At 49.3% G+C, this 27,691-nt stretch overlaps 1 protein-coding gene across 2 annotated transcripts; it reads right to left on the reverse strand.

Moving 5' to 3' along the window:
- Window positions 1–18,681: 18,681 nt before the first annotated feature.
- On the reverse strand, window positions 18,682–27,163 carry LOC117866407 (uncharacterized). 2 transcript variants are annotated; one of them, XM_034750605.2, is made up of 2 exons: window positions 23,700–27,163; window positions 18,682–21,022 (listed from the first exon to the last, which is right to left on the reverse strand). In XM_034750605.2, exon 2 carries the CDS (start codon window positions 21,012–21,014, stop codon window positions 18,954–18,956), a length of 2,061 nt encoding a protein of 686 aa, XP_034606496.1. In that variant the 5' UTR covers window positions 21,015–21,022; window positions 23,700–27,163; the 3' UTR covers window positions 18,682–18,953. The 2 variants fall into 2 exon arrangements, with proteins under 2 accessions (XP_034606496.1, XP_072151862.1); XM_072295761.1 differs by having other exon boundaries at window positions 18,682–21,120.
- Between the last annotated feature and the right edge of the window lie 528 nt (window positions 27,164–27,691).

Here is a 27,691-nt window from a genome sequence, read left to right on the forward strand (position 1 = left end):
GCGTAGACTTCCGTCCTTCTTCTTCACAAACAGGGCTGGGCAACCCTAGGGTGATGTACTGGGTCGGATGAAGCCTTTTTCCAACAGATCATGCAACTGGGTCTTCAACTCGGCCAGCTCAACAGGTGGCATCCGATAGGGTCTCTTGGATATCGGAGCGGTGCCAGGGATCAACTCTATGGAAAACTCCACATCTCTATCGGGCAGTATGCCGGGCAAGTCATCTGGGAACATGTCCGGGTACTCACAGACAACCGGAAGGCTTTCTAGCCGGGCTTCTGATAGAGGGTACACACAAGGAAGTGCGCACTTAGGGTGTTTCAAGGGTAGGGTAGAACTGCCATGAAAGGGTGAGTTGATGTGGAGAGTTCGGGCAGCTGCATCTAGAACCACTTGGTGTCTGGTCATCCAATCCATCCCAAGGATGATATCTATTCCTTCGAGGTCAAGGATGATAAGATTTTCCTTGAAAAGAGTTTGGCCTAACTGGAGAGGCACAAGGGTAACGATTTGGTCTGAGGCTATCTTCCTTCCAGGAGTGGAGATCACATATGATCCTTTAGTGTGACCTACACTTAGCTCACATCTTTCTCTAGTCTTACTCCCGATGAAGCTATAGGAGGCTCCCAAATCAAACAAGACAACAACAGTTTGATTTAAGACAAGGAAAGTACCTATCATCACTGGCGCACCTTCGGGGAGCTCGGTCAAGCTGGTGTAGTTGAGCCGTCCTTGTCGAACTTGCACCTTAGGCCTTCTTCCTCTGTTCGCCGTGGGGTTCTAGCCAGGTTGCTGATTCCTATTCCTGGGGTAGTCCTTAGCAAAATGCCCTTCATTGCCGCAGGTGAAACAGCGGTTACCGGTTGCAGGACGCGGTGGTGGCGGTAGGGTCGGCCGGGGCGCCTGTGGTTGGAAACCAGGAAAACGAGGTGCTGCCGCCGATGGGGGTCAGGCAACCCATCTTCCCGACTGCTGGGGTCGGCTGGGCGCCTGTGGAGGAACCATCCGGAACCTTCGAGCAGGTGGGCTCGGGAATGCCACGGAGGCCTTTCTCTTCTGGTCGGCTTTGAGAGCCTGCATGCAATCCTCTTGTGAGATGGCCAAGTTGACCAACTCATTGTAGGTATCCACCTTAATGGGGTTCAACCTCTCTCTGAGCTCCAAACTTAGCCCTCGGCGGAATCTGTCCCGCTTCTTCTCGTCTATGTCCGCATGGTAGCCGGCATAATGGCACAGGTCATTGAAAGCTTGGGCATAGTGCAGGACACCTCGGTTTCACTGGGTAAGAGCTAGGAACTCGTTGAGCTTGCACTCCAGGAGACCTTCCGGAATGTGATGCCCTCTGAACGCGGTCTTGAACTCGTTCCAGCTGACAACATGGTTGGCCGGCAACATAGCATGGTAATGATCCCACCAGAGCCGGGTGGAACCACGTAGCTGTTGAGCTGCGAACCGGGCTTTGTTGTGGTCGGGGCACGGGACGGTGAGGAGCTCGAACTTGGATTCGATTGTACAAACCCATGCGTCGGCGTCGAGCAGGTCTTGTGTCTTCTGGAACAAAGGGGGCTGCATCCCCAAGAAATCCTCACAGCGAGCAACATGAGGCTGCTGCTGAGCCCTTCCCCCATGGGGCTGCTGCTGTTGTCCTTGTACAAGATGCCTCAGCAGCTCATTTTGAGCCGCTAAGATCGCCTCCAGCGGAGACGGGGGCGGGGGCGGGGGAAGATCATGTCTTTGCTCGCTGCTGCTGGGCACAGATCCGGACCTGGTGCGATGCGCCATCTGCAAGAACCAACGTTCCATTAATTCCATAACCTCAGAAATATTCCAAACAGATGGGAACGCACATGTTAAATCCTCAAATGCGACTTTTGCCGACGATGCAACGCAACACAGCTTTATTAAGAAGATACACACTTTATCTTACCATCTTAGTTAGCAACTATCTTAGTTCTGCACATGACCTCGGGCGAACCATAACCGGATCCCAGGAGTTCCATTATATCCGATCTTAAGCCAAGGGGTCGGGCGAAGCGAACCACACCAGAAGGGATCGGGTGAAGCAAACCGCACAGGAAGGGGGTCGGGTGAAGCGATCCGGGCCAGAAGGGGTTGGGCGAAGCGAACCGCACAAGAAGGGTCAGGCGAGGCGGAGAATTGCCTCGAGGGGTCGGGCGCGTCTGACCTCGTGACCCGGGGTCGGCCAAACTTTGGACAGACCCACAAAAACGGGTGTGTGGTCACAGCACAAACTCACACAGTCTGGCATCCCAAACGTGTTGCAAAAGAGTCAAAGATCAAGCTAAGATCTGATTTTAACTGAGATCATTACATTGCTGGTCTTAAAACACAAGAGGAAGTACTCAACTCAAGGCTAACCTATTACAGGACTATCCAAAACTTAGGTTGCCGAGGAGTACAACAAAAGATGAGACCCTACAGCTCCCGACCTACGAGGGAACACTGTGAGTTGGAGAAGGGGCGTCGTCATCCTCAATGTCCATGTTGGACGCTCCCTCGACCTCCTCAGGGTCTTCTTGCTCTTCCAACTGCATCTGAAGGGCGTGCATATCGTCGAGCTCGGCGTGGTGCTCGTCCAGATGGGCATTAGCCACTGCTAGCTCCATCTCTACTTCCATCTTTTCTTCTGACAGCTCGATCATGCCATCCACCAGATCGGTTACTTCTCCCTCGAGTTCGGAGATTCGGTCTTGCATGTCGTGGATTTGGATGCCTCTCTGGATGAGTTGATAGGTTTGTCCCACCAAGTCTCTCTTGGCGGTGTTGAAGTGCCCCTGGGTGTCCACAGCGATCCGAGCCAAGACCGCCATGGCTCGGCCTGGAAGCTCGATCAACCGATATAGGGCCAACATGCATCTAACATTGGTGGAGATGGTGACCAGCGAGTGGGATGTGGCCAGCACCTCAATGTTGTTGACACGATCAAGCCACGCCGGGTCCATCCGATCCCTGGCAGGAAACAGGCTGATTGGGTCCAAGGTGACCTCAAGCGGATGCAGCTGACAGAACTGGGTGAGGAGTTGTAGAGCAGCCGACTCCCACGTATCTTCCAGGGCGTGTCCGTACGTCGAGACTCCAAGCTGGGGCCACTCGAGCCGCACAGGGGGTGGAGGTACCACCGCCTGCACGTTGCACCTCTGGACGCCGTGCTCCAGGTACATTCATCCCACGTACAAGGGTGGGGACTGATACCCGAACCACCTCAAGGTGTCCCACAGAATAGCAGGAAAACCTTCGAAGTGCAAGCACGTCGAGTGGGAGAAGCCATCGGCGCCGTACAGAACATGTCCGGGGGCGGCCATCTGGAACCAAGAACCAAAACAACATGAGATAGAACTCTAAGAAGAAAGGGGTCGGACAGAAAGCATTCGGATTTGACCGAGCACAAGCTGGAAGAAAACTAGAAATCCTTAGAACCGAAGAAGAGCTTTTCCAAGGCAAGGTTGCTTTAGGGAGGGGTGGTTTCACAGATTTTAGCTTATGTCGCATGCACAGCCTACCTCGTTTCTCAACCAAAACAACTGCCAAAACTTGGTCTTACGCAGTCAGTGCCGGTGGCAAGGCAACCAATACATCTCTCCCTATAGTAGCTAGTCGGTTCTAGTAGCGTCTCCTAAGCGAACGCGGTTAGTGTACCTGCAGAAAAACACAACCACTTGAACCTTTCGTGCCAGCACCCACGAAAGCGTCCCCAAACATTACCGTTCACTATAGGAACGGCACCCATGCGTTCAAGGCTGCATGGGCAGCACAACAACCGTGGAAATAGGTCCCCATTGAATGGAACCGTACAACCCTTCGCATACTCGTGATGCGGAATCAGACATGCAAGGCTCTTTGGCTGAGGGGTTTGTTTGCCAAAAGCACTATGTAGATCCTTCTTTTCAAAGTTTTAGCTCAGATTCTAAGTTCATTATCCGGTCTAAGTTAGCAACTTACTCTAAGCAAACATAGATCCAACCCAGAGGGGTATATAAGCATCATCAAGACCATGTCATCATCAGATTTCATTCTTACTCAGTGTAGCATAGCGATCAAGTAGTCTCAAACTGTGAGAGGCAGACGAATCGATTCGAGTTCTTTAACCATGCATGGTGAACCTAACCTCACGACATCCGCGCACCACCGAGGTCGCTTCCTGTGTCAGCCTTCCCCATCAATCCCCTTACCCATGTCGGGCCCATTTCCTTTGGTGCAATGTTCCACAGACCCGGCCTCTACCGCTCTGTGACCACACTTGCCACCACGTGCGGCCGCAGGGGAAACTCCGTTCCAAGGACAATGGGGCGACCGCTCACGTCTAGGTTCAATCCAGTACTTGGCTTCCTCATCCCATACTGAGTATCAGGTTAGTACTTTCAAACACTTGATCACGAACACCACCACTATCGGGCCTTAACAAGTTCCATAGACAGATGGGGCGATCAGCCGACCACCAAAGAGTTAACCAAACCCTGCCCCGTCCATCGTCCTTATAGTTGTAACAGAAGAGAACAACCAACTCCTATACTCGCGAGTGACAGGAAATCACTCGACTTTTACCGAGTCCTATTTAAGCATTGCCACTACTCGAACCCAACAGACTAGTGTTCAGATCAAGAGAACTAAGTCGTGCATCTATGGTTGCAAACAACTCCTATACGTAAATGCACAAACATGAAGAAGAAGGCATGCGCAAGTTTGGGAAAACTGGGGTAAATGCTCCGGGGCTTGCCTTCAAATGAGGAGGAAGGGAAGGGGTCTTCTGCTGGGGCGGCTTCGGCTTCTGGAAGCGGAAGCTCGGCTACAACTCCTTCTTCTGGCGCCGGGTCGGACGAGACGGAGAAAGGGGTCGGACGAACGGATAGGGTCGGGCGAGATGGAAAAGGGGTCGGGAGGACAGACAGGGTCGGACAAGGCAGAAAAAAGGGGTCGGAAGATCAACAGGGTCGGACGAGGCGGAAAAGGGTCGGATGAACAGAAGGGGTCGGACGAGGCGGAAAAGGGTCGGACGAACAGAAGAGGTCGAACAAGGCGGAAAAGGGTCGGCAGCTTACCTTCGTCTTAGAGGTGAAGCTTGGGGTCGGGAAAGAGCAGACTTGGGCGGAGGAACTGGAGCACTAAGACTTGCGGCGGCGACGTCCGGCAGTGCTCCGGCGGCGGCGGTGCTTCTTGTGGACAACAAGCAAGCTCTTGTGCGGCGCGGAGGGGCAAGCGGCTGGGTGGATTGGAAAGGGCGGACGTGGAGCGGAGAGGAGAGTTCCTCAGGTACTTAGGCGGTAGCGCTCGAGCACGAAACAGGGAGCAAGGCGGGAGGGCAGCGATGGCGAAGGGGACTCCAGCGGGGCTCTGGCATTCCATTTTATAGGTGCGCCTCTCCTTATGGTCAAGGACTTTAGCCGGGTACTCAACATAGGTCAAGTCGGGTTCGATTTGAAGTTGCTCTTGCTCTAAGATCTCGGCTGGGACTTGGACACATTTCTTCAGTTGAGACACATGGAAAACATCATGTATGGCCGAGAGCTGTTCTGGGAGTCGGATCCGGTAAGCAACTGGTCCACAAATTTCCACAATCTCATATGGGCGGCCTTGAGATTTGCTTGAATCACCTTCACTTGTTCTTCGGCTTCTACTACTAAGTCAGGACCCTAGGTTTGTCTTTCTCTAGCTTGTGACCAATTCAGAGGTGTCCGACACCTCCGACCATATAAGGCTTCAAACGGTGCCATCTTCAAACTGGTCTGGTTTTTATTGTTATAGGAGAACTCTGCCAACGGCAAGCACTTGTCCTAATTTTTGTCATAATGGATGACACAAGCTCTCAACATGTCTTCAAGGATCTCATTAACTCTTTCGGTCTGACCATCAGTTTGAGGGTGATAGGTTGAGCTACGGATGAGCTTGGTCCCCATTGATGCTTGTAGCTGTTCCCAAAAGCGTGCTACAAACTGAACTCCTCGATCAGAGATGATCATCCTAGGCACACCGTGTAGGGAAACAATGCGGTCAAGGTACAACTCCGCATACTTCTTGGCCATGTAGGTGGTGTGGACAGGAAGGAAGTGGGCAGACTTGGTCAGACAATCCACAATTACCCAGTTGGAGTCATGTCGCTGCGAGTTAAGGGGTAGTCCAACAATGAAGTCCATGCTGATGTCTTCCCATTTCCAAGAGGGAATATGTAGGGGCTGCAGGGTACCCGCTACCTTTAGATGGCTGGCCTTGACGCGTTGGCAGGTGTCACACTCTGAAACATACTGGGCAATTTCTGGTTTCATTCCACTCCACTAGAAGATCTGACGGAGATCATGGTACATCTTATTGCTGCCAAGATGGATCGAGAACTTAGAGAGATGAGCCTCATCTAGGATTTGCTTTCTTAGATTGGGGTCGACTGGTACAACAAGTCGGGTTCCATAATACACTTTCCCAGTCTCATCCTGTCGGAATTGCTTATACCCTTCATCCTTTAATGATATCTTCCTTGTGATCCGCCTTACTTCCTCATCCTCTAACTGTGCTGACCCAATTTGGTCTTCCAAAATAGACTCAAGAGATATGTGGCCGAGGGTTCCAGGCGAAACAATTTCCAAACTGAGTTTTCCCATCTCATGACTCGGATTAAGATTAACTCGAGAGATTTGGGGTCGGTCGTCACAGCAACCCCCAATGAGGCGACCGTCAGTGCAGCTTAACGGCTTGGGTAAGCACCATAATTGGTACCGACATCCTCTAAGGTGTCCAACCTAAGTTCCCATATGTTATGCATGTCTTACCCAGGCTGACTGTGGCCCCGAAAGCATGGCTCGGATTGCATGATTTCACTGAATCAAATGCTTCTTTTAGCATATGATAGGTGATTTTTAGACTATTCTCCAGGGGTCAAATTTTTCTAATTTTGGTTGCCTAGGGCTAGGCATGGTGCTCTGCAGCTGTGAAAAAAATCCAGCTTGAATCCATGTTCGGAAGGCAGAGTTCTTAGATTTCAGATTTTTCCATGAGATCGGCACCGGCAGCCCCCGTTGAGGACATCGTCAGTGCGTCTTAACGGCCTAGGTAAGCACCATAATTGGTACCAATGTCCTCTAAGGTGTCCAACCTAAGTTCTCATATGTCGTGCCTGTCTTACCCAGGCCGACTGGGACCCCGAAAGCTTGGCTAGGATTGCATGATTTCACCGAAAGAAATGGTTCTTTTTGGCCTATGATAGGTGATTTTTACAGCAATCTCCAGGGGTCCAGTTTTTCTAATTTTGGTTGCCTAGGGCCAGGCATGGTGCTCTGCAGCTGTGAAAAATAATCCAGCTCGAATCCATGTCCGGAAGGCAGAGTTCTCAAATTTCAGATTTTGCCATGAGATCAGCACCAGCAGCCCCCGATGAGGCGACTGTCATTGCGACTTAATGGCCTGGGTAAGCACCATAATTGGTACCGACATCCTCTAAGGTGTGCAACCTAAGTTCCCATATGTCGTGCCTAGCTTACCCAGGCACACTGGTACCCTGAAAGCTTGGCTAGGATTGCATGATTTCACTGAAAGAAACACTTCTTTTTGGCCAATGATAGGTGATTTTTAGACAAATCTCCAGGGGTCCAATTTTTCTAATTTTGGTTTCCTGGGGCCAGGAATGGTGCTCTCCCACTGTGAAAAAAAATCCAGCACTAATCCATGTCCGGAAGGTAGAGTTCTCAAATTTCAGATTTTTCCATGAGATCGGCATCGGCAGCCCCCAATGAGGCGACCGTCAGTGCGGCTTAACGGCCTGGGTAAGCACCATACTTGGTACCGACATACTCTAAGGTGTCCAACCTAAGATCCCATATGTCGTGCCTGTCTTACCCAGGCCGACTGGGACCCCGAAAGCTTGGCTAGGATTGCATGATTTCACCCAAAGAAACGCTTCTTTTTGGCCTATAAAAGGTGATTTTTCGAGCAATCTCCAGGCGTCTAGTTTTTCTAATTTCGGTTGCCTAGGGGTGGGCATGTGCTCTATAGCTGTGAAAAATAATCCAGCTCGAATCCATGTCCGGAAGGAAGAGTTCTCAAATTTCAAATTTTTCCATGAGATCGGCATCGGCAGCCCCCAATGAGGCGACCGTCAGTGCGGCTTAACGGCCTGGGTAAGCACCATACTTGGTACCGACATCCTCTAAGGTGTCCAACCTAAGATCCCATATGTCGTGCCTGTCTTACCCAGGCCGAGTAGGACCCCGAAAGCTTGGCTAGGATTGCATGATTTCACCCAAAGAAACGCTTCTTTTTGGCCTATAACAGGTGATTTTTCGAGCAATCTCCAGGGGTCCAGTTTTTCTAATTTTGGTTGCCTAGGGGTAGGAATGGTGCTCTATAGCTGTGAAAAATAATCCAGCTCGAATCCATGTCCGGAAGGCAAAGTTCTCAAATTTCAGATTTTGCCATGAGATCGGCACCAGCGGCCCCCGATGAGGCGACTGTCAGTGTGGCTTAACGGCCTTTGTAAGCACCATAATTGGTACCGACGTCCTCTACGGTGTCCAACCCAAGTTCCCATATGTTGTGCATGTCTAACCCAGGCCGACTGGGACCCTGAAAGCTTGGCTAGGATTGCATGATTTCACTTAAAGGAACGCTTCTTTTTGGCCTTTGATAGGTGATTTTTAGACAAATATCCAAGGGTCCAACTTTTCTAATTTTTGTTGCCTAGGGCCAGGCATGGTGCTCTGTAGCTGTGAAAAAAATCTAGCTCGAATCCATGTACGGAAGGCAGAGTTCTCAAATTTTAGATTTTTCCATGAGATCGGCACCGGCAGCCCCCGATGAGGCGACCGTCAGTGCGGCGTAACGGCTTGGGTAAGCACCATAATTGGTACCGATGTCCTCTAAGGTTTCCAACCTAAGTTCCCATATGTCGTGCTTATCTTACCCAGGCCGACTGGGACCCCAAAAGCTTGGCTAGGATTGCATGATTTCACCGAAAGAAATGCTTCTTTTTGGGCCTTTGATAGGTGATTTTTAGAAAAATCTACAGGGGTCCAATTTTTCTAATTTTGATTGCCTAGGGCCAGGCATGGTGCTCTACAGCTGTGAAAAAAAATCCAACACTAATCCGTGTCCGGAAGGCAGAGTTCTCAAATTTCAGATTTTTCCATGAGATCGGCACCGGGAGCCCCTGATAAGGTGACCGTCAGTGCAGCTTAACGGCCTGGGTCAGCACCATAATTGGCACCGACGTCCTCTAAGGTGTCCAACCTAAGTTCCCATATGTCGTGCCTGTCTTACCCAGGCCGACTGGGACCCCGAAAGCTTGGCTAGGATTGCATGATTTCACCGAAAAGAACGCTTCTTTTTGGCCTATGATTGGTGATTTTTAGGCAAATCTCCAGGGGTACAATTTTTCTAATTTTGGTTGCCTAGGGCTAGGCATGGTGCTCTGCAGCTGTGAAAAAAAAATCCAGCTCGAATCCATGTCCGGAAGGCAGCGTTCTCAAATTTCAGATTTTTCCATGGGATCGGCACCGGCAGCCCCCGATGAGGCGACCGTCAGTGCGGCTTAACGGCCTGGGTAAGCACCATAATTTGTACCGACGTCCTCTAAGCTATCCAACCTAAGTTCCCATATGTCGTGCCTGTCTTACCCAGGCCGACTGGGACCCCGATAGCTTGGCTAGGATTGCATGATTTCACCGAAAGGAACGCTTCTTTTTGGCCTATGATTGGTCATTTTTAGACAAATCTCCAAGGGTCCAATTTTTCTAATTTTTGTTGCCTAGGGCTAGGCATGGTGCTCTGCAGCTGTGAAAAAAAATCCAGCTCGAATCCATGTCCGGAAGGCAGAGTTCTCAAATTTGAGATTTTTACATGAGATCGGTACCGGCAGCCCCTGATGAGGCGACCATCAGTGTGGGTGTAGAAAGTCTTCTGTTATGGCATTATGGGGAGACATGGAGGAGGCAAGATGTACTGTACATAGGTATAAAGGAGCTGTAAAATATTTAATTTTAAATAAGACTTAGCTTGATTTGTGATCAAGTCGGAGAATCAGCGGCTTGCGCACACTACTAGAAAATGGGCCTTTGGTCGATGTCGAATTTTAGCTTTAGTCTTGATAATTTTTGTGTCCAGGAGTAAAGGACCTTTAGTCCCGGGTGTTAATACCAACCCGGACTAAAGGGTATTACCAATCGAGACTAAAGAGTCTTGACCTTTAGTCCCGGGTGGTGTTACCACCCGGGACTAAAGGTCCTCCACGGGTAAATTTAAAAGGAGAGCGCCCAGGACTATGTCACATGTGGTGTGTAGTTGAGTTGGTAAGGCATCTACGCGTGAGACGAGGGGTCCTGGGTTCAAATCCCACGCACCACAAGAGAGAAGTCTCAAGAATTTGATTTATTTTTTCGTCTCGAGGGTAGCCTTTAGTCTCGGTTGAGGCCGGGACCTTTAGTCCCGCATTCTTCATCCCGGTTGGGAAACCCAAGATTGAAGGGCTTCCCATCTGGGACTAAAGCCCGTTCGTGTAGTAGTGGCATGGGCTTAGAAGCTCTATGACGCTATCTTGCACATTGTGGTTGGTTCTTGATGCAGCTGATGTCTGATCTGGGCGGTCGAGGTTGGCGAAAGCCTATCGACACCACGGTACGTGCTTCTTCTCACATTGTATCTTGGCAGAGGTCGAATATGTCGTACGTGCTTCTCACAATGTATCTTGGCACAAGTCGACTATGTTGCCGAGGAGCTGTCTTTTTATGCCGTCTTAATCAATTAAGAGGTCAAAAATTGTCCCGCAGTACTATATTGTTTTTACTTATTCTCTAAGGGCGTGGTTGGTTGCTCTAGGGCTGGGGAGCCTAGATAGCGGGGTATCACCGACTCGTGGGATGTAGGATGGTGTGATCCATTTGGATTTGTTTGGTTGCACATTCCTGAATGAATCTGTTGTTTGGTTCAACTTATGTTTGGTTGCACTTGCATCTTCCTGTTGACGGAGGCCCAGATGCCCTCCCCGTCGAAGGCCTCCAACCCCGCACCTCCGTTGCACTATGTGCCCCCGTCTCCTCCACCCTCTCCATCTCCATCCCTGCATCCCCACACCCAAAGTTGTTCTGCATCCGCCACCCTATCATTGTGTCGTTGCCGTCCTGCTGGCTGTGCTCCTCCTCATCGCTGCCACCTACACCAACTGGTGAGTCGGCTCCGATCCCCGCCGGTCGTCCTCCAAGGCTGCCCAATGGCGGCCATCTAGTTCGACTCCTTCGATCTCATCCACGAGTGGTACTCCCCACATAATTTTTTTTTCTCTTTTCACCATGAAATTTTTTCTACTCCCCACATACAACATGTGGTACTCCATGTTAAAATTTGGTATATTTTTGGATTTATTTGCTATATTTATTTAATTAATTGTATTTCAAGGAAATTTTTGGTATAAGTCAAATTTGAACTGCAAGTGATTCAAATTATGGAACAAAATGAGTAGAAAAATGATATTCATGTTATTTGGCCCAATTTGAGACCTGACCCATGAAATGAAAAGAAATTTCGAACATCTTGTTCAAGAAACACGACCATGAACGTGTGGCAGTAGTATTTTTAAATTGTAAAAAAAACAAGCAAGTCTGAAAATCATGAGAGTTGTCATAATGTGATGATATAATACGTGGAGGCTGTGAAAAAAAAATTGAGAAGGTTTTGCACATTTCATCATGTACAATGATTACAAACCGAAGCATCTCAGAAGAAGAATAGTATCTTTGAGAGGATTCGATAAGATTTAGAGTCGAAGTGACGGTCGAGTTTGGTTTGACTACAAAACTTTTTGTATAGTCAATAGAGAACATATATTGGTTTGTATGAAAATTTGGTATTTTTTTGAAACTGTTGGATATTTTTTAATTTTTTTTCAAAAAAAGTTTGCCGAGTGTCCTACGTTAGACACTCGGCAAAGAAACCCTTTACCGAGTGTCCACGTAGGACACTCAGCAAACCAGACGCCCCCCCCCCCTCAAAACACCCCCCCCCCCTGCGCAGACCGCCCCCCGCACCAGAGACCGCCCCCCGCGCGCCCCTTCTCCTCCGCAGCGCCCCCCCCCCCCCCCACCCGGCCCCCTCCCTCCAGCGCACCCCCCCGGCCCCCTCCCCTCCCTCTCCTCCGGCGGACCCAGGGCGGCCCCGGCCCCCTCCCCTCTCCTCCGGTGGGCCCCTCCCCTCCTCCCCTCCGCCGCGCCGCCCCTCGAGGCCGGATCCGGCGGAGGCCATGGTGGGCGGGGGGCGTGGTGGCCCCTCGGGGCCGGATCCGGTGGTGGCCGGCCGCCACACTCCTTCCCCCGGCGGAGGCCATGGTGGGCGGGGCCGTGGTGGCCTCCCGGGGCCGGATCCGGCGGTGGCCGGCCGCCACTCCTTCCCCCGGCAGCCGCCCCCTCCCCACGCCCCTCCTCGGCGAGATCCGGGTGCTGGCCCCCTCCTTCTCCCTCCCCCTCCCTCTCCGGCTGCCCCCTCCCCACCGGCGACATCCGGCGGCCGGGGCCGCCCCTCCCTCCCTCCCTCCCCCAACGGCGAGATCCAGGGAGGGGGAGGGAGACGGCGGCACGCGTGGGCAGGGGCGGAGGCGGCGCAGGCCGGGGGAGGGAGATGGCGGCGTGCGTGGGCAGGGTCGGAGGGGACAGCGGCGGCGCGGGCCGGGGGAGGGAGACGGCGGTAGCGCGGCGAGATCCATGGAGGGGGAGGGAGATGGCGGCGTGGGCTAGGTAGAGGGAGATGGCGGCGTCACTGGCCATGGGGAGGGAGATGGCGGCGAGATCCAGGGAGGGCTTGGGCCAGTGACGGTGGCGGCGTGTGGCCGGCAGTGGTGGCCGGCAGTGGAGGCGGCGGCGGTGGTGGTGGCTGGCAGTGGCGGCGGCGGCCAGCGATTGTTTTTTTTTTCTGAAATTGTTGCCCAGTATTTTTTGGGCACTCGGCAAAAGCTTTACCGGATGCCCGGCAAAAAACACTCGACAAAGTTTGTTTGCCGGCAGGTTTTTTGCCGTGTGCCCACTGCCGAGTGTTACACTCGGCAAAGGGTTCACCGAGTGTTTTTGGGCTTTGCCGAGTGCCCCAGGCACTCGGCAATGTTCCTGTGTCCCGTAGTGAGATTTTAATTCTGATAACCATTTAGGAACATACCAAAATATAGCAAACATGTTTTCAAAGCCTGGTTTGGTAGACTGGTGTAGTTACGGATCAACACTCATCGCATTGCTTCAAAAGTTTGGCCATTCTTCAAATGATAATGTAACTTGCTGCATATATGTTCACATGAAGGTCCTTTCGGCCAACCCTGTGTTTACAAGAATTCACCTGTAGTTACCAAAGCAAGTGGCTAGCTATTATATTTCTTCAAAGTTGCTGCTGAATCCGACTGCTTGTAACAGGAATATTTGTCAGGGCAAAGGTTTGAAGGGGAACATTCATTTCGAGAAGTCCTAATCAAGTCTTCTAATTTTGTGCACATAGCTTTTTGAAGAGCTCTAGACATTAGCAACTAGTTGAATATTTGTTGTCACCACTATTCTGCTTGAAACATATCGTTTGCAATGCGTGGTTTCATGTTTCTCCACAAAACTTTTGTTTAGATGTCAACAATCACAATTAAATACCCAAAAGAAAACTAATGAAGAAAGTACTCAATTTCCTTCAAGATCATCAGAAAAAAAGTCTATTTTTACAACCTAACTAGTCCCAATCTAGAAATCACTCTTGAACTACAAATCTGAATATATCACGCTGTTGAACAACTAAAACTGATCACTTTATACCACTATAAGACCCAAAGAACCCCGTGAGTTCATTGATTTGGCATCCACATTTGGCAGCAGATTATAGTTCGTTTGCAACAACACGTCCTCGGGCACGAACCAGCGCAGAGGCAACGGTCATGGACGTGACAAGGGCTTCGGTTGAGGAGGCCACCGATGAATGGTGACGATGGTAGCAACAACATCATCAGCAAGGATTAGTACTGATAATGCTGTAAAATAAGCCATTGGGCCAACAAATATCACAAGAAGAAGCAGGACGAGGTGGTCCATCTAGCCCAGAATGAATGTTGTGGGCACATCAGCATGGAACAGGTTGGCATGGAGTCTGTCATTGAGGGTGCGTAGGACCCTCTCGGCATGACCATTTTGCTAAGATATATATGATGGGCAAGTGAGGCGAAGGATCTTGCCATGGGAAGAGAGGAGTGCAACACATGATTGTCAAATTCGCCATTATATGTTAGCAAGCTTGCAATGGACTAACCAAACTATGTGCGGGCATAGGCATGGAAGTCTTAAAACATCAAACTCATTGCATAATGAGAAAGACCAAACAAAATGAGTGTGATCATCAAGTATGTAAAGATAAAATTTATAACCAGAATTACTAATCACTAGAGATGTCCACACATCAAAATGTAGGAGTTCAAATGAGTGATTGGCTACATTATTGGAGCTGGCCGAAAGGAAGACAAACATGTTTGCCAAGGCGACAGGCATGGCAATAATGATCATCCAAGAGTGAACAAGAAAATTGAAATGAATGAAGTAAACAAGATAAAGAATCATTGCGAAGATGGCTGAGTCTGGAATGCCACAACTTTGATAAGGCGGTGGCGACGAGTCTATGACCAAGGGTTGTGGTGGGAGCGCGCAATGGATACAATTCGCTAGAGGAACCACTATGAAGGAGCACCATTTTCACACGAATATCCTTGATAGAGAACCCAAATGCATCAAATTCAACAGTGACAGGATTATCACGAGTAAGCGCATGAACAAACACAAGTTTTTTTGATGAGCAAAGGGCGACATTATTCTTGATGTAAAGATAGGCAGTGGGAGTTGGAATGGTGACCGTGCTCGTGTAAGTGACGGCAATGGGAGCTCCATTGCCAACAATCACATGAGTGGAGTCAGGAAGAAGAGGAGAATATGGTGAAATACAGGATGTATAGCCACGTGCAAAGATGCGCCAGTGTCGAGGAACCAGTCACCACTGCCATTGTAGTCGGTGATGGATGACGACTGACCATGGAGTGTGGGGTAAAGGTTGGGCACCTTGTCGAACTAAGCTGTTGGAACCTTTCCAGGGACGGCGACCATCATGACGTGGAAGGGAGCCCTTGGGCGGCTGTCGACTGCCAAGTACGCCTATGTTGGGGCCGTGCCAGGTGGTGGGCGGCACGGGCCAGGCCTGGACAACACCAGTCCAGGGGACCGCCATGATGTGGGCGCACCACCGTTGTGGAATTTGCATTAAAGCGTGGCTTGTCATTGGACTACTTGTGTTTCTTCTTGCAGTTGTTGTCAGTTTTGGTGGGTGAGAAGCCCAGCGTCGACGGCGTCAAGGAAGGCAGTGGTTTGGTTAGTGTCCCACTAGAGGAACCCTTGGCGATGAGCGCAATGGCCGCACTGGAGGAGTCCAAACAGGTGGCGAGGAGGGCAGTGGTAGATTCCATCTTGCGAGTGCAATCCATATGCATCTTCTCCTGAAGAAGGTATGTAGGAGTGCACCCACAAGAACGACAGGAGTGGGTTCATGGTGATGATTCCTCGAGGGCATTGTTGTATGATGAATTTTGAGCTGAGGCCGCCCATGGTGCTGACGTCGAGATCCTGGTCGGTGACGGTGTGGCCAGCATCATCGAGAGTGTCCGTCAAGCGCTTGAGGCAGCAGCAGAAATCATCAATGGAGAGATCACCCTGGTGATGGTTGTGGATGTCCTAGAGGGCGTACACAGCGTGTTGGGCTGGCATTAAAATTGAGTAAGAGGCCATGAACGTTGAGCCAGAGGGACTACGCCATCGTCATGTGTGGCGCTGGAAGACCATGTCGTGGATCGTCTTGGAGACTGTGAGGTAGATCCGTGACACAATGTAATGCTCTATCTGTGTCCACACGGCATCGTAGGGTGAAGTTGGGTGTCTACAGTGCCATCGCGGTGATCAAGAATTCCGAACTTGTAGAAAGTGAGCTCAAACATGGAGCTCCAAGAGAAGTAGTCGGAGTCATGGCGATCAAGAGTGTCGGGTACGTGGGATCGAATGTTGATGAGCTGAACAGTGGAGGCGGCAATGGGCACTGGAGCGGCAACATGGAAGGGGTCGAGGTCCCAGGGCACGACAGATGCACCAGAGGAGGTGGTGGAGGACGGGCTGGGCGCCATGCGGGGAAGGAGAGGAGCATCGGAAGAAACGGTTCAGAGTATATATACATGTACAAGTATAAGGCACTCAGACGCGCAATCGGTTAGCAAACCAGGATGCTAGCCTATATCCTGGAAGACTCGCTCAGGGGATCTGCTACCCCGGAAGAAACGGTCAGAGCACAAAACAGTCATCGCTAGGAGTTGCACTCCCGCGCCGCACTCAGAGAACCACCGAGGAGCGCTCGTACCTGCTGTCAATGCTGCTCGTCAAACGTCGACCATGCCTTCGCCAGCCGCCTTCATCTGCGAGCAGGAGCACCGTCGCGCCAAGGAGCCGCACACCGTGAGCAGCAAAACCGCAAGCCACCACGGCCATGACCTGTTCCGAGCTCGCCATCCACCTCGTCCACCCAGTGTTCGAGGAAACGCCTGACCGGCCGTCGAGCCCGACGGTGAGCATACTCTAGTATGATTGGCTTGCCATACTCTTTAAATTAGAAAAAGTCTATTTCACCCCCTGAAGTATGAACCGGTCAACACTCTACCCCTGAACTAAAAAACCAGGTAACCAGCACATTAAAGTATCTAAACCCGGCCAAATCACCCCCTAGGGCGGTTTCGGAGGCCGGTTTTGCCCACGTGGACTGCCACGCGGGCGGTTTCGCTGACTGGGATGACACGTGGCGTGGGACCCGCATGGCTGTGACACAGCTCTTTTCTTTTTCTTTTTCTTTTTTGCCTCCTCCACTCTCTCGTTTCTTCCCCCGCCGCTAGCCAAACAGGGGAGAGGGGCCATGGCGTGGCGGGCTGGCCGCTGCCAAATCCCCACGGCTCGCCGCGATGGCGGCCATGGAGGCGGTCGGAAGCAGCGGGGAGAGGGGTACCCGCCGGCCGCCGCCTCAGGTCCTCTCAAATCGACACATCAAACCCATCCCAGGACACCCGCCGACCGCCACCGCTGCCATCGCCGGCGGCCATCTCCGCCCCCTCCTCAATCTCTGTTTCTTGCTGCTCGTCGTCGTGCTCGTGGACGGCATGGACGCACGGTGCTCGCTGGTTCAGCTCCGCCTCCCGCTCCCCTGCCCTCGCTGGCCCGTGTCCCCTGCCCCCGCCGGCGAGGATGAGGACGGCGCCTGGGCGCCAAGCACAGCAGCGCGCCCGAACGAGAGGCGCCGCACGAGGGGAAGGGAGAGGGAGGCGGTGGCGCCCGGAGGCGGGTGCTGCGCGTGAGGCTGGGAGCCGCGGGCCACGACGGCGGGTGGTGGTTGGCCGGCCATGGGCCACGTCGGCGGCCGGAAAGTGGCACGATGTCTGCTGCCTCCGCGCCGAGCATGCCGGCTGCCGCCTCACCATCTGCAGTGGTGGTTCCCCGAGGGGCCGGCGGGGGTAGGGCAGCGGGGCTCGTGGACCGACGAGCGGGGAGAAGGCCGGAGGCTGGCATCCGGCGGTCGGCGGCAGAGCAAGGGATGCGGCCGGTGGGAGCAGGAGAGGGACGGGAGCAGGAGATGGGTGGGCCGTCGAGCAAGGAGGAGAGGGAAGAGAGAGGAGTGAAGAGAGAATGACAGGTGGGGGGCATATGTCAGCCAGTCCACATTGGCGCCACATAAGCAAAACTGGTCCACTGTGACGCCACATAGGCGAAACCGGCCTCCGAAACCACCCCAGGGGGTGATTTGGCCGGGTTTGGATACTTTAATGTGTTGGTTACCCGGTTTTTTACGGGGGTAGAGTGCTGACCAGTTTTGTAATTAAGAGGGTGATTTAGACTTTTTCCTCTATAAATTGTAGCTCCGCCACTAGGGGTAATACTCATCTGTTAGCTTTTTGCTACGCAACGAATTGAAGGGCTGGTAGTAAGAGATGATCAGGGTTCTGGTGGTTTGTTGTCGGAAAGTCAAGAACAACAACACTGCTGATTTTCTTTTTTGAAGTTTAGAGATCTGTACTCCTATATCTGTACCATTTACACACATAGTATGGAGTACATGATTCCCTCTAAAGATCAAAGCCAAATCGAGACAGGTAGTATTATGTAGTAATTAGTAGTAATGGATCATCGATCTTGTGAGAGCACTTGGTCGGGGAAATCAGAGGCTCCAAATTGTGCAAATAGCGATGTTTAGGCAGAGCGTGTACAACAGTAATTACTGAATCGTCTATATGATGATCATTTTCGTTGAATTGGTCGAGAGAGAATGGATTTGAGATGGCCCAGCTCAGAATTCATTCGCAAATCTAGACTGCTCGACCAACAAGAAAACGGATGCGCGGATCAGATGCCAAAGTCAGCATTGTAGTGAGATGTCGTGCTCGCGCCAGCAGTGATGCATCGCTCATCAGCGACGCGACGACAGCAACCGCGATGCTGCACTCGTCCGTCCGGGCAGTGCCGCCGTGCTCGTACGCGCCCAGGTCTAGCTTGATGATCGGTTATCACGGATCAGCTCATATGCTTAGCAGCTTAAGGGTCATCGATCTGATCCAACCACATGCTCAGTAAATTAAGCTCAAAGTTCAATCGCTACAACAACTCGATCCTCTGATCAACGAGATACATGAGACTTGCATTCAATGAAATTCATGAAAAAAGTTCCATTTGGTGTTTACATATTCCATCGTCCTCCTGGAGCACATGGAATTTGGAAACTTATTACATATGATATGATGGTAAAAGATAGCTGCAGTTGCACACACAAAAGCTAGTTTCTTTGTTTGGATCGAAGTAAGATACAATCATAAGAGTAGAGGATGATGAAATAATTGCTCGAAAAGGCTTAGACACAACAGGCGCATGTAGTGGGGGTGAAGGAGGTCAAGCACCAGGGGGTGGCATGAAAGGACCAAGCAAATACATGAGAACGAAAACATGAGTGACAAACTCACCACCCTTGGTTAGATGCTCGGCGTGGAAAGCTGCCCCGCAACGTGGCGCGGTGTAGTAAAGCATCTCCGCCCAAACCGCGGCAATAAGGTCCCAGCGCTCAGCTTCATCCTTGATGCTAATCAGCTCCCGGGCCACCTCACGTGCACGGGGTAGGACTGGAGAAGAATATAGAGCTTCAGCACTCTGACAGTGTTTCTTCATGTGATCCTTGGCAGCGGCATCGTTACTGTCATCGTTGGTCGATTCTTCATGCTCTATCTGGACAATTTCATCTTGTTCTTCCTGCTTGGTGGTTTCTCCTTCATGCTTGACCTTGCTTGTTTCGACTTGTTCCTTTGATTCTTCATGCTCCACCTTGATTTCTTCAGAAAGAAGAAGCTTCGTGATGGCAGCATCTTCGTGATCACCTGACAGCGATATCTTTTCTGCAATTTCATCTATGGTGTCGTCATGTACAACTTGGGAGTAGGTAGTAAGCATCACACCGCACTTGAAGACAAGGTACATGATGTAGTTCGATAGCTCTCTGCTTATCTGCTTATAGTCATGCTTCTTCAATAATCCATATGAAGAAGTGGTGGCGGCGTCCTTGTGACCGGTGTAATGAAAGCAGATGTCTGTTGCAATGTGCCATACGAGCATGCTTCTTGGGAAATCAACACCGGTTCTGACGCTATCCTCAAGTGCTCTTAGTGTGGTTGTCATCGGCTTGCGGTGATGAAGCGCAAGCTGGCCACGGGTGCAGGAAATGTTCCATTCTTTTCTTGTTCCTGAGGCTAACAAAGTGTCGAGGATGAACTTCTTCATGGGCATACTGAGGTCTATATTATCACGTCCGGGGCCACACTCTAACAAAATGTCAAAGCTAAGAAAGTGTATGTTGCTAAGCAACTTGTAGGGTACCTTTGCACTATTGATCATGTTGTATTGGTTGAGCTTTTGGCACCACTGTTTCTTGTTGGGCAAAAACAAGCTGACAACAGAGGACACATCTAGTACTATTGCTCCCACAAGCAGTAGGTAGGACACCATGATATCAACTCTGCCTCTGCTACCATGGAGTAGTGGGTCCCCCTTATTGGCGGTCGCGAAGAGCACCAGGGCTATCGGGATTCTGACATACGGAAAGAGGGTGGATGCCCCGTAGACAAGGGAATGAAAGACAATTAATGAAACTGGGAAAGGCTTAGATAGCGATCCTGAGCCAACTGATGAACCCTCCTTGTGCTTTAAAGGAGCAGTGGAACCATCTGTCAAACTCTCTACAACATAACCTTTGGTGTAGAGTCGTGAGTAGCACTGTACAAGAAGTGTTCCCACGTGCTCATAGGCATTCTGGCGGTCATCACGACACAGGAACTCATCGAGCATGCCTGGTAGCTTCCCATTCTCAGCTAAGGTGATGGTTCGCACTGCGTTGAGGGGAGCATCCCCTGCCATGATGTCAGTTGTGAGATTGTAGGACTCCATGAACCGTGAACGCTCTGTACTGCGTTTGGACAACCTATCAAGAACTCCTCCCATGTATTCTATGGCATTTTCCCTTTGGTCCTCATAAGAAATTCTGCCTTGCCCAAACAACTTCCAAGACAAGGGGCTCTTCAGAAACTTTGGGCACGCAAAGTAGAGATACGCAGTACGCCCCGCGTACTTCAAGAACCCAGAGACGAACACGAGAACCAACGCCCCCTTGAGTCGGCGGTCCGGCCAAGAGGACTTGCGCACGACGTAACAGGCGACTACTGCCTGGATGACCAGGTTCAGCAGGTGCCGCTTCCACAGCTCGTTGTCCTGCATGGAGAAGGCCGTCATGGTCTCCTGCCCGCCCAGGTGGACGAGCACGAACGGCGCCCAGAAGGGCATGAGCCCTTGGTCGCTCGGCTCGATCGTGCGGATGGCGAGGTGGCCCAGCACGAAGGTGGCCACTGAGTCGGCCGATAAGTAGGCAAGCCACAGGACCAAGCGCCGCAGGCCATTGTTGCTACGCATCCGTGTTCCTGCGAAGAGGAAGAGGAAAACTTGCAGGAACAGGCTGAGGATGATCATGCTGTGGATCTCCCACGTGTACCACAGCTCTTGGACAGCAGGCACCCAGCTGAATGGATGCAATTCACCATTGATACCTCATTAATATTTTAAATAGATATTGTATTTAAAATTTATTTAGAAATTGGACTTCTAGCTAATAATTAATCAAAACTGTTTACCTACCCTTCTTTTATTTTCTTTAATACTTCAACATAATACTCATAGGTGTATGTACTTGTTATCCTTGCCCAGTTGTGATTGTTTCTTAATTACTAATTACTCTATAAATTTTTCATCCACCTCCATGCATTGTATTTAATATATCGAGGCGCATTTCCTACAGTGCATCCCCTCACAGATTTATCATTCCCGCTAGTTACGGCATGTTGTAGCATTACTCTTTCCTCACAAATTTACTTTTCATCACTTCCTCACATACATGTATAAAGTGTCTACATGGCGACACACATCATGAGTGTATAGCTTAAATTAGTATTTGTATATCAACAATAATATAAATAGGTAATTTAGAATCATATATAAGTTTACTTTTGGATATTTTTGTCCGACGTACATGATGATAAATAGATTAAGCATTAGATATTACTTTTGGTTATTTTAATAACATACGTGGGTCATGGCAATAAAGTGATTTTTTTATGGTGTGCCTCTATCACTAGGGAGGTAGTAATCAATTTTCACAGACGTGTTTAGTCTTATTCTGCATAGGGCCAAGCCCTCCCATAAAATTATGGAAGCCTTGTTTTGTAATTCATTTTTCTCTTTGGGCCTAAGGCCTTGTAAGGTGTATACAATTCTCCTTTTTATAATAGAAAATATCAGTAGGGGCCTCCCCTGCTGTTCACCTCAACAAAGAAAGAGCACGTGAGAGAGTTGCCTATCTTTGTATTAAGAAGAAAACCATGTCGCCAACATGGGACATATTTGATGGTGATTATACTGCACAATTATTAACTAGAGGGGTGAGGTTTCAATGCTTGTGCTCCTAGACCTATTGTTGCTACCATCGACCAACCTATAGTTGCAATGTATTGTTTTGGCCCTAATTGAATCCAACGTTGTCCTTTTCGCAAGATGATGTTCATCACCTGACTTCAAAAAAGAACCACTTCTCCACATGACTCCTACCCTCGGCCACACTGCCATCAATCTCTCCCGCGAATCTATGGACGTGTCTATAGTCTCCTTCGTTGGTGACAACCTTGTACCAGCACCATGATACATGCATAGAGTCTAGACTCATCAATGTGGAGACCGAATCCTAGTGGTACTCTCCCCCAATATATGGGCCAAGTAGGGAAGGAGTCTAGAGGAGGAAAAGAAAGGAATGGAAGTGCACCAATGTCTACCTTCCTAGCAATGCATCAATCGAGTGGAGTGGGAAATATCTCCCTTCAATGGTCCTTTGGTGATGACTCACGCATTGGATTTTGCCTCATGGAGAGCTTCTAAAATTTCACTCATGAAGATGCTAATGAACTAGTGCTCAACCTCCTTCCGCGGCCGTGTTGGATTTCATGCAAAGAAGAAAGAGAGAGAAATGGGACGATCTCACAAGCTAGAGAGAAGAGAGTAGGGAGAAAAGAGAGAAAGAGACCATTAGGGGACACACATCATTCATGGGCTAAAGCCCACACCAATGAAAGATAAAAGGGAGGTAGCGACCAAATCACTCTCTATAAGCCAGGTAGGAGGTAATTAACTTTGAAAACTGGAAATCAAGGGTAATAAGCCTACAAGCGATTTTCAATAGTTGATTTCGCCGCGGTCAGAAAACCTTACAATTATGGTTGTGAAAAGGTGCAGTGTTGGCAGACCAAATTATTCAAAATATTACACACACACAATGTGGGGGAACACGCCAAAAAAGTGTAAATATATGCATTTTAGGACATTGGTATGATCTTTAATGTACTACAATAATACCTATACAAATGTTCTGGTAGTTGGTTTCACGATTAATCTTTGTTGTTTTGACCGGAGTCAGTAGAAGATGCCCTTAGCTTTTTTTATTATTATTTCAGACCAGCCTAATTTTCTGCCATAGAGTCGAGAACTCGGGTATGCTGCTCAGCTAGGTCCTCTAAGCCTCTAACCACTAGACTACAGATCATTTTGCATTTCACGATTAATCTATTACTCCCTCCATTCCAAATTATAAGACGTTCCAAAAATCTTGGAGAGTCAAAGCATTTCAAGTTTAACCAAAATTATAAATCAAATTATAAAGATTTTTTATATCAAATAGGTATAGTATGAAAATATAATTGATGAGTAATCTAATGGTATTTAGTTGACATCATAAATATTATTATATTATCATATAAATTTGGCCAAACTTGAGAAACTTTGACTCTCCAAGATTATTGAAACGTCTTGTAATTTGAAATGGAGGGAGTAAATGCTAGTAATGTTTGTGATGTTTTTGCTATAATCTCTTATATTTACGGAGAGAGGGAGCAGTTGGCAAGACTAAACTTGGTAGTTCTTCGCACAAACTATAAGAAGAATTGAGCGTATGAGTGTAAACATGTACTAAAATGGAACATGACAACTATATTGACTTTGGATAATAAATGAATATAATAATAAACAAAATGAAAGCAAGAAATGACATCTAGTTACCGTGGTTCTTTCATCAGATCACCCCTGCCAGGTTCGGCACCAGTAGTTATAATGGGCCTCATTTTAATATTTGGTACACGCAAGCACAGCACGCAGTGTTGCCTAGCTTGCTGCAGTAGTATATTTATAATGATTGGGATGATTGGTGATCGGCAAGTTTGATACACACTTTATGCGGCAACGAGATCTTGCTTCGGTAGAGAGCAAAGTTCATATGTCTGTAAGATGCTTGCTTAAATAGACCGCAAAGCTAACCGACAGAATCTCGTCTCTTATTCTGCAACATTTCTCTTGTAGCTACGCAAAGCTGGCGGACCTCAGATTCAATTCTGTCGTTCCTTTGGAAAGAGCAGTTGTCGGTGGTAAGTTTCCTGAGCACGTTCTTGAGCCCCTCGATCCACCGGCCCGCCGGATCGGATCCCCCAAAAACCCTACCTGCAGGTCTCCACGCATGTGGCTCACGGCATTTGAGGTCGCCCAGCTTAGCATTCATCGGCAAATCTAGACACTGCTCGACCATGCAACATGAAAATGAAAAAGGATGCGTGAAGGACCGAAAGGGTGATCAGAGGAGGGTGAATGGGAACCTATAAAAATTCTCAATGAGAACTAGACCTATGTCCCAAATGCAACCCCAAAATACACAGCACGTTGTATCGTCAAGATGACGCAAGTCAACTCGTGACAAGCTCACCCTAGGAACGATACACGTATCGAAAGTAAAGCTCAAAGTGATCCGAATATATGCATGACATGGCGGAAGCAGAGCATAAAGTGACTCACAATCAGATTCCAGCAAGCTCACAAACAAAAAAAAAACTTACTCAACTAAGCATAATTAGCAAGAGAGAAAACACATTAAGTACTCAAGCAAGTGAACAAGTATTAATTGACTAAGTGTTAGGATTAACATAGGATTAGAAAAGCTAATTTAACACCGAACAACCATGGACTAGAACAGTGCTATCAGCCATGTGAAAGAACTAATAATGATTACTCAAATCATTGATCACTGTAGCTAGAAAGAAACTCTTCATGGCACGAAGGCACTACCTGCTACTTGCGCTGCTTGCCTGCTCGTTGCTCGGCCTGTCGCCGTGCTTGTGGCCTGGTCTGGCCCGCGATGCGTCAGCTACTCCTGGATCGCAAGCTCCAGACGGCCTGCTAGCGATCAGCACCTGGGGCAGCCTGCCAACTCGCTGGGCTGCCGGCCTGCGAAGGCTGCTGGGCCGCTGCTTGCTTCCACCGGCCCGCGTGCCGCTCGCTGTGAACGGCCTGGCAACAAGTGAAGCGCTGCTCCGTCACCTGCGCACACAAACAGAAGGATACGAGGAACAGAGATCGAACAGACAAGAACACAAAGAACGCCGGCCACACTTCAATTCAAAATTCCTTCCTTGATACTCCACGATTCGAAACGAAACTTGAGACAAGGATACAATACCCCAAGGGCAAATAGATCCATGAGACAACTCTCAAAAAGCTCAAGTATTCATTGCAAATCTTGAAGAAAACCAAAACTCTAACTCAAGAACACGATTTGGGAAAATTCAAAATTCAAGCCGGATTCGTGAGGGATTTGAAGGGGGATCATATCAAAGATGCTCCCTAAGGTCCTAGCAATATTTCCCTTCAACAAAACTCACGAGATTCGGGCTCAAACAAGATGAACGAAAAATTCCCAAAAATAGCTCCGAAAATAGGGAAAAAGAAAAACGCTCGGGAATCAAAGATTTAGCACAATTTGAGACAACAAACAATACTAAATCACGAGAACATCATCTATACAAGATGAGAACTAGCCTCCTCCCTTCATCCACCCACTAAAGATGAAGAAATTAAGAGAAAAGAATAATCACTCTCTAATCTCCCTCTCTCCTCTCACTTTAAGCACATGACTAGCCTCTAAGCAAATAGATAATGAGTTGCTAAGCCAAGAGGTGCTGAAATAACCAGCCCCCCATCCCTATTTATAGTCCAGGACGAAAGACAAAATTACCCCTACAGCTACAACTAACATAACTACCCACGCAGGGGCATTTTGATCCAAGTTTATATCCGCGCATCGGACGGACACGCCGCCTTCACGACTTTGCTTCGCCTCGATGCAAGCTTCGCGATGACGCCACGTGCCCTCCTTTTCGAAGCTCCGGCCGCACCGGGCTCGCCCCCGGTTTTGAGGCCCAAACCACCCAAACCATCCATCTACGCTTGGCCGCCACGCGACCTCCACGATGTCGACACGTGACCGGCCTCCGCCAAGCCTCCCGCTTGACTCGACTGACGCCGTCTCCATCTTGTCATGCCTTCTCGCCATACCGTGCACCATGTGGACCGCCCGTGACTTCACCTGGACTCCTCGGGTCCATCGATCCAAGCCTACTCGCGTTCATCCTTCACCGTCCTTGGTCCATCGGCATGAACCTTTCGCTTGACCTTCACCGCACGCCGTCGACCGCCACGTAACATCCTACACCTGCACATCACAAGCCAAGAGCAACATCAAACCAACACAACGTTGTCAATCACTCATCATCCAAGGGTGACCACCATTGGTCCTCAATCTCCCCCTTGATGAGTGCATTGACAACACCCCACAAATTCATAGTATTGAAATAGAAAACAAGAAACTCAAAATAAAAAATCTCAGTCCCCTAAGATAAGGAAAACGGCTCTACACAACTGAGATAAAATCATGTGATCCCTCAAGAAGAGGCAGAAAATGGGCTCAACACCAATCACATGAAAATCTAAACTCAAATCAAAAAACCGGCTCCTCAAGAAGAGGTAAACAGCTCAACGCAACCGGTACAAGAGCATAAGAGCATAACAAGAGCATATCAACAACTCACAAATACTCCCCCTGAACTTATGCACTCCCCCTGAAAACATGCATACATGCAAACGATAACAAGAGCACATCAACAACTCACAAATACTCCCCCTGAACTTATGCACTCCCCCTGAAAACATGCATACATGCAAAGTCTCCCCCTTGATAGATGAAAGAGTTGGTGTAGATTTCTCTCCCCCTTGTTGACAATGCAACCATCAAGAAAAGCATGAAAGCACAAAATGCATGGCATGGAAATGCAGAACCTAACAAGCTTCTCAAATATATCACAATGCACTCTCAAAGGCTACTAGGGAGATAAAGCTTGATAGATCATGAGAAACAATAGCATCGCCAACGAGATGATATAAAGTTACAACAGTGGAGGTGAAGCAAGTATCAAGTTTTAGCAATGTATAAAAAGATCACCACATGAGCATTCACCTAGTTAAGAATCACCCAAACAAGAATAGACTAGTCCATCAAGAGCTCATACTAGAAAAATCCATTCTCAACAAGAGATCATTGCAAACACCCACATATACGTACTCTCTAATAGGTGGGGATAGGTCCTAATCCCACCCGAGGATGTGTAGATATGAGGTTAGTTTCCATGGTCTACTCCTATCCAAGACTGAATTTCGACAGCACCTCCCCACTGTTCCTCAAATACACATCCCGACGGGGAGATTGTGTATCCGAAGAACAATAGGGAGATGCTGCCGAAACTCTATAACGGATCAAAGTAGACCATGGAAACTAACCCCATACCTACACATCCTCGGGCTGTCCAAAGACGTGGACAATTCAAAATAGACACGGTTTCAGATATGTAAAGATCAACATATCTCCAGCCGTATCTCTTTCGAACGGGAGACGCCTAACTAGGTTTTCGATGTGTACAATAAATAACAAGGTTTCTCACCGGTCGAGTCGAGGACGGGAGAAGCAGGGGTAGCAGCACCGAGGCTCCACGAGTCGAGGACGGTGCTACGGACTCGCCTACAAAATAACCACAATAATGTCAATCAAATTTTCGGCAGCACCTCCCCTGCACGGCGAGGTTTTCAAAACCTGCAAGAAAAAGACGGCACGATGGCCCACATCTATACCACGAACACACATATATATAACATACAGCATACACATCATATACAAT

The sequence above is a fragment of the Setaria viridis genome, chromosome 8 (assembly GCF_005286985.2).
Source record: "Setaria viridis chromosome 8, Setaria_viridis_v4.0, whole genome shotgun sequence".
Lineage (NCBI taxonomy): Eukaryota > Viridiplantae > Streptophyta > Magnoliopsida > Poales > Poaceae > Setaria > Setaria viridis.